This window comes from Belonocnema kinseyi, chromosome 4 (genome assembly GCF_010883055.1).
Source record: "Belonocnema kinseyi isolate 2016_QV_RU_SX_M_011 chromosome 4, B_treatae_v1, whole genome shotgun sequence".
NCBI lineage: Eukaryota > Metazoa > Arthropoda > Insecta > Hymenoptera > Cynipidae > Belonocnema > Belonocnema kinseyi.
In genome coordinates, this window is record NC_046660.1 from 85,585,331 (window position 1) to 85,593,509 (window position 8,179).

Sequence of the window (8,179 nt, forward strand, 5' to 3'; positions counted from 1 at the left end):
TGTACGAGCCATGATTTATACTGAAAACAAAAATATTTATTACCATTTAGATACAGTTTTATCATTGAAATATAAAATTATTAGAAATGTCGGTTTTAACTGCGAAATTACTTTGAATTGAAAAAAAAATCAAGAATATAATGATCGAATTTAGACAAAACTCTACTGAGGACGTCGGAACTTCAAAATTTAATGGCTTTATTTTACTCCACAAAAACTGGAATTAAACCTTTGTCAAATACTTAGCTTACTCCTGTTTTTAATTAAATTTGTATTCAGAGCGAAAAATCAGAAAATTTCAATATATTTAAAAAAAAACTGTATAAAAAACAAAATTACTTCAGAAAAAGGATTACAATTTACAATTATTATATTTCCAATTAACATTTATTTCTAAATTCAGAGTTAATTTAAAGCAAGAGTACTTAATCCTGATTATCTAACAAGGATGTAATCATAGTATTTATTTGTGGAGTTAAATAAGACAGCTCCATGTTGAGGTTAGGGCCTGGTTCCAATACCCTTTAAACTGTTTTCATACAAAGAACCGTAAAAAAAAGCAAACAAAATATATCAAATTTGATGTTAATTATTAATCAAGTTTTTAAGAATTTCGTAGTTAAGGACTCAACCCCAAAATTTAATATTCTTATTTTCTCGCTAAGTACTAGAAATACATCTTTGTCAGTAGTCATTCTAGTAACTATCCCCGAAAAAACGCTATGTTTGTGAATTTTTTTATGACAATAAAGATATTCATGTAGGATTTGTTAGGCTTAATAAATGCACTCTTGAAATACAGAAAAAAAATATATATTACGATTCATTTTATACACTTTTTATACACACAAACGACAGTCAAAAGCAACGCCTCGAAAAGTCCGACTTGTTGAAAAAAGCTCGGAACTGGGCAATCGGAAACAGAAAAATTTAAAAATTCTAAATTAAGGACGACAATGGCTATTCTCTCTTATAAAAATGAGATATTTACTTTTATTATTACAACGGTATTTCAAGATTGCATTTATTAAGTCTAACAAATCCCACATCGGGGAGATTGCGATATTTGTCGCGACAAAGTTTTATTGTGGATTCATATAGGATTTTTTGCGAGAAAGACGAATCTGCAAATTTTAAATCGATATCTCGAATGTTTTTTAAGATATTGAAGGCACCCCTGTAACTGATCACAGAAATAATGCAGGATTACACCCCTGCCCAGTGTTGTGCAGTGACGCGTAACTCGAGGTTTCTGACGCATTATACATAAAAAATCGGTAAAAAAACGCAATAAAGATGGTGGACTCTGATAGAGTAAATTTAACCTCATTTTTTTACATTATGCATATGTGTACTGATTTACATTGTTGTTGTTTATCAAAACTTCATTTGAAATAAAAATATCACCAAGAATATCAAAACTGACACCACTCATTTTAGAATTATTATTTTGACTGCTTTCATCTAATTGCATCCTTGCATGATTTCTTTTTTATTTTTAAGATATTTGCAGTTCGGATGGTTTGAAAATTTACTTGTTTCTTCGCCTTTTTTTTAGCCGTATTCGATAATACGCAGTTGCATCCCTGACAAAACGCAACGTGTTAACCTTTTTTTTTTTAAAAGGAAGGATAATTCTTCCCAACATGGATTCCTCGGTCTGTCGCTTCTATTCATTGTCGAAGTTGTAGAATAACTTTTTTTCATTTACTTTAAATTTCATGCATGCAAGATAATACCGCTACCGGCGCTTTTTTAAAGTTTATGGAACGAAATCTGATAATGCCGTCGCCATCTTGAAAACGTATATTACGTTTTGTACAGAACTTAGGACGAATATACGTACGTAAATTACGTCAAAAATCTCATATAATTTATCGAAGGTATATTACGTGCACAACCCTGCCCCGTAGGCTTTTTCCGTTATAGGAATCCATATTAAAACTTTTTTTCCTTGTAAAAAAATCGCCAATCGGAATGAACTTAAGGAATTATGTACAAAAAAAGTTTTAAAAACCAATCAATCGAGACCTATTCGAGATAAAACTAGTTACTTATGAATTTTTAATTATATCCCAAATTAAACGTTTTTCAATTGCGTGCCCTATATTTTCAGCATAATTTATGCTGTACGTTAGGGGTCGGAAAACAATAACAATGGATTTTAGACAAAGTATTTCTCGGATTAAAAGAAAAATTTGTTCTGACATGAGTATTAGAACTTTTGAAGTTGGTGACTAAATTTATAAACAATTGCAATTTTTTGAAAAAGTGGCAGTAAGTAAACAAATATAGAATTTTACTTTTTCCCTTGATTTTTTGCGTAAAAGGCCTGATTTCACTTGAAAAATTCTAAAAAAAAAAGTCAGCACTGTCATCTATCTTGCTTTTTTTTTCTTTATAAATTCTTGCTAGAATATAAAGTCGGCTATAATTCTATCTTTCTTGTAAACAATAAATCTTTGTATACGAAGTTATGGATAATTGTATTGTTTTAAGAAAAATACAATTATAGCCGACCTTATTCATATTTGAGCGGTATTTAAAAAAACGCAAGACGAAAAGTATTTACATACTTTTTTTAGAAGTTTTAAATTGGAACAATTGTGCTCTTTTAAGGGCATGTGATACAGCTAAATACCTATATTGCCCACCTCACTTTATCAGTTTACTGAATGTTTTTTTTGAACCTAAGAACATTTTTTGTAAATAAAATATCGAGCTGAAACTTTGGGAAATGTATTAGAGTACAATAAAGTACGTTTAGGTACTGCATTTCGGTAGGAACTTCACAGAAAATTATTTCATCTTTTTTCTGAACCTCAACATTTTTTGAACGTTCGAACTTTTTTTATACATAAAATATCGGTCTCAAACTTTGAGAAATGCAAGAACCGTAAGAAAACTACGTTAAAGTACAAAGCTTAATAATAAAAGATGCAAAAAAATATATTTCAACAATTAATTCCAACGGTTCAAAACAAATATTCAGTGAGCTGATAAAGTGAGGTCGATAATATAGGTATTTGGCTGTGTCACATGCCCTTAACTGCTTTTGTATGTGGAACAAAACATGGAATGCATGGAACTAAACTTTATTTTTGTAATATCTTCATAATAAATAATAACAAATGCTTGATCATTTCCAGATACAATTATAAATTATATAATTATACTACTAAACTTTACTCAGTGTTGAAGGGAAAACAAAGAACCAAATACACGAGACTAAACCCACTTCAATATCTTCGTAAACCTAATTCTTTCTATGGAAGAATATTTAGAAAATTTTATTTTTAAATAATTATTTAATGAAATAATTATTATTATTTATTACGAATATATCACAAAAATAAATATTTTCCCCATGTACTTCATGCCACTTCTTTTCCCTCAGGACTTTGTGAAGTGAAGTAACCTAAGCGATGAACTGAAAATGCCTAATGTCTAACAGAAAGCGTATCGATCTTTTGAGATCCGAACCAGCACAACATATAAATTCTAGAGTCTAGGAGGCTCACATTCCATTCAAATTTATGAATTCAACTAAAATTTAGTATGAAAGCAAAACCGAAGGAACTTTTTTAAAGAAAGGCTCCCTTTAATAAATTTGAAAATTCCTTAAAAACTTCCATGATATTCATGAGAAAGAGAATTCTAGGGTAGTTGAACCCCGAAACATAACACTCCCCTGTAAGCGTGTGCTCACGATTCATGCGTCGCTGTCGGCAGACAACCGCGTACGTGATATGACGTGGTGTTGGTAATTCTAACCTGACTGTACAGACACAAAGAGAGGGGACAAAATAAACATAAAGTGGGGGAGGTTCCCGCAGTGGGAGTCGAAACCGTTGTGACTTGTGCAGTGGAACCGCGTTCTACGGAACGGAACGCCATCGCGTTGCGCAATGCACAAACTTTCGTACCTCTTGCAACCTCCAAGAAAGTCACGCCGCCGAAGAAAATTTTACCCACATCTTTTCTCTAACTACACACCGCCCATTTTATCACCACAAATTTTGCCAGCCTCATTTTCACAAGAAAAACCTACAAATTCACCACAACACACCCCATGTGCGAATTTCCTCGAAGACGTTGACCGCTCTTGCACACAGAATTCCCTCCAAACCAAACGGCGAACGTCAATCACAAAATGGTGGCGATGGCACCAAAAAGCGTTGCCGCGAAAATGCGTGGCTTTTCCGCCAATTTCCCGGTATCTTCGACCAGATGATTGATAGAAAACAGTTTACTTTTATTACGCGGCACGAAATAACAATTTTTATACAAATTTTGAATTGTTTACTCACCTTTGTCAAGAGAAATGTCACGAAAAACACGGAGGTAGTACACAACGTCTCCTTATACTTCGATGGCAGTGGACGCTCTCCTCTCCGCTCAGCCGATTCTCACGACTCCCTTGTCCCTTCCCGCCCCCCCTAGAAATTAAATAGCGCAGCCCAAGGAAAGCCTGGACCAATCGCCAAACAGAAACTGGCGACGATCACAGTTCCTAGGTAACTGATTGGTCAGAAAGTTGTTCTAATAGTTGCTATTTGCAATGTACGTGAATCCTGAATGAATGTCAAATTAAACAGATTTTAGGCATTTTAGCAAATTCAAACAGACGCCCCTCTCCTCTAACCACTCGCAGGAAACACGTAGGCTCAGCTAGCTGGATATCGATCGAAGAGACCTTACTTCCGCTTTCCCGACGATGCTCGATTAATAATTTGAGTAATCATCGCTCAGCTTTTGAAAGATTGAATGAGTAAAAATAGATAAGGGATAATTAGGAAGCAGGGAAAGGTGAATTCGACATCGATCTTTTACGAGTATCAAAAAATATTGAGGAACAAATTAATAAAATGCAGATAAAAAGGATAATCGCAATATAATTCTTTCGATGAATTTCTATTGCGTTATGAGTCATCAAAATTTATGAGAATCTAGATTACAGAACCATTAGAAATTTAGAACGCAGTTGCTGAGGACATTTTTCATTATCAATTAACGGACCTAACCTCAAATTCGAGAAATATAGGAACTTGATTCCTTTCTTATTCTAATTTGTTACATTTATATTGATATGGAAACTACATAAGGCAGAAAGGGAAGTCATTGATGAGCAGTGTTGCCTTTTATGATTTTATTTAACCTTTTTCTTTATTTAGAAACATTAGAAAACTCTTTATTAATGATAAATCGAAAAATAGTCTTTTTACTCCTAAAGGTTCAAAAAAGTCGAATTCTGGTTATAAATTACATGAAAAATCAATATCTATGTAGCCAGTTTGTTAAAAAAAAACGTTAAACTTAACATTTTTCAAAGAATTCATATTACATATACGCATTTTTAAAATGCAATAGGGAAAAATTTGCCTTATTGTGTACCGCAGTTTTTCTGCAGTCTCTTTTCGTGCTTTATTTGCACCGAAAACGTCCGGCTATTTGTATCGAAATTTCGGTAGCAGAGAAAATGCAATTACAAAAAAAAAAAAAAAAGAAACTTGAGATAAAAACCACAACGCGAATGGAAAATTACTACAGTTAAAAAATAAAAAGATGACCTAACAATTTTACTTATGTTAAGAGAAAGTTTCATTTTTTCTAAACTCCTAATTTTTATGGACAAAAATCATTCAATGTTACGTGTATTTTTAACATTTGAATTTAACATTATTATGAAAGATCAAATAGATCCAAAACATAAATTAAAACAAGGAACAGACAAAATCAGTAAGAAAAGTGAGAACAATTTAAATTCCAAAAAGTAAACAAAAAGATAACCTATCAATTTCATTACTATTATTAAAATGTTAAAATAATTGCCATTGTTCTTAAAATTTATCACTTTTATGCACCAAAATCAGGGCGACGCTTTTTTTGAAATTTTCGTCTTCTGGTAATTCATGATTTCTCTCAGTTTAGAGCAAAATTAACTCTGCAAAATCAAGTTTTTGTTCACATATGAACATGATCAATTGCATCAGAAAGCCTTTTTGCAAGAAAATAAAAATGAATCGACTTTGCAATAAAAAATTAGAGTAAGGGTATTTTTGTTTCTATAAAAGGGAAATACAGAGATGTGTTTTATCACACACTGAAGCAACATTATTTTGAACTGAATAATTAAAACCTTCTGAATTATCATAAAAGCAAATTTAAAGGTATTAAGATTTCAAAATTAAATCGAACTCTTCAAAATCGAAGCTTCTGAATTTTAAATGATTTTTTATTATATAACAAAATTATAATTCAATGTTAAGGCTGATTAATAAGTTAATTTGACCTGGAATGTTACCAACAAATGTGAATGGCACTAACATTTTTAATATTTGAAACTACAATATTCTGAAATTTAAATTCGAAACCACCCAAAATTAATTTTTTTTTAAACTGTAGGGGCAAGGCTTCAAACGTTAAACAATGTTAGAAAATTGAGAATCAAAAGTATAATTTTAAATTAAAGAAACTTGAAAAACGATAAGAGATTAACAATAAACAAAAAAAAAACTTTAAAAGGGTTAAGCCTTCAGTGATTAAATTCAAACTAAAATTGGAAATATTTTCTAGCACAGCTGAATTTCAAACCAGAAAGATACATTTTCAAATAAGAAATAACGTTTAATAAAAGAGCTTTATAAATTAATATCATTTTTAATCTAAAAAATAAATATTCAACGGAATAATTGAAGCTTCAATCCACAATATATTAACTATATATAAAAAGGAGGAAAAATCAGAAAGGAGAAAAATTTTAATGGGACGGTACTTATTTTAAACTTATCTAAAGTAGTAAATTAGACAAATGACCCCCTTTAAACAGATTTATTAATTCGGGCAATTAACAAACTTTTTTGTGTACATTTTTTACAACACCTTTTCTGTCCGCGTACACATCAAAAATAAAATTCAAAATCTATCAGTAATAATTGTGTACGTCAATTCACGTATAATCTTTTTAAATCGTCATAAGTAAAATAAGGGATGGACGACACATTAATACATTTGCGATTTACTACAAGTCAAAAGAATAATTAACGCAAGTTGCAAATAACAAATGGATTGTTGAACGAAAATTCGATTTTCAGAATGGACGAGTAAATATGAAAACGAAAAAAATACAAAATACGTCGTAAAATCAGACAGAAATACTGTAAACCTTTTGCATTTCCCAGTATCTCTGTTAAAAAAATACTGAGCTACACGTGTGCGACTCTAGAACCTAAGCACCTCAAAAATCTACTAAAGTTCTACTAGTCGATTATCTCAGGCAGTATTTATTTCATGAGAAAATCGTCTGAATTTAACTTTTGTAGATTCTTAGGTGAACATAAACGATTACTTCATCTAAAAAAGTACACTAATCATCTAAATAGTGAAAACGGAAATCGAAAATCACGCTATCTACGGTTTACTACGATACAACCTATACTACGAAAAAAATACAAATTAATTACTCTATTTGTACATAAGAATCATCTCTAATCGCTAAATGTAAGTTTAAAAAACGATCCTTCCGGGTTATAATAGAGGACGTATCACAATGAAAGAGCAATTCTTAATAACTCACAAAGCAGAAGTTTGAATCGAATCACGATCGAATCATCCGCCGATTAAAAATCACTGTTTTCGCATCGCGATTGAACGAAAATCAACATCTATTTGGAAGTAGATCGGGACTTTAAATTCATATAACATAAAAAAAAAAACTTTTAAGTAGAACGCTTTGCGACTAGATCGCGGAATTTTCTAGTCTTTAGGAGTTTTCGTCTGGGATTAATTTTCAAGTAGTTGGCAGTGCGAATAATAATAAAAACTTTTTTGAGAAAACAACTCATCTGAAATTATATCAACTGCATAGTGCAGTAAAAACATCAATGCTTCAGAGTATAAGAATAATGCGAAAATAAAGAGTAGTCTGTAATTCGAGGCTTAGGCACGTTCACCACGAATTCGTCGAGCCAGCTGGATGTCTTTGGGCATAATGGTTACCCGCTTGGCGTGGATGGCGCAGAGATTGGTGTCTTCGAAAAGACCGACCAAGTATGCTTCGGAAGCCTCCTGGAGAGCACCGATGGCCGCGCTCTGGAAACGAAGATCCGTCTTGAAATCTTGCGCGATTTCACGAACCAGACGCTGGAAGGGCAATTTCCTGATCAACAACTCGGTGGAC

The 8,179-nt window shown here is 32.0% G+C and overlaps 1 protein-coding gene across 1 annotated transcript; it reads right to left on the minus strand.

Annotated features, from left to right (window-relative positions):
• Nucleotides 1-6,815: 6,815 nt before the first annotated feature.
• Nucleotides 6,816-8,178, minus strand: LOC117170985 (histone H3.3A-like; the record flags this gene model as incomplete). The annotated part of the gene is made up of 1 exon (XM_033358029.1): nt 6,816-8,178. A coding segment is annotated over one exon (240 nt), but the record flags the coding sequence as incomplete, so codon positions are not given.
• Nucleotide 8,179: the final 1 nt, after the last annotated feature.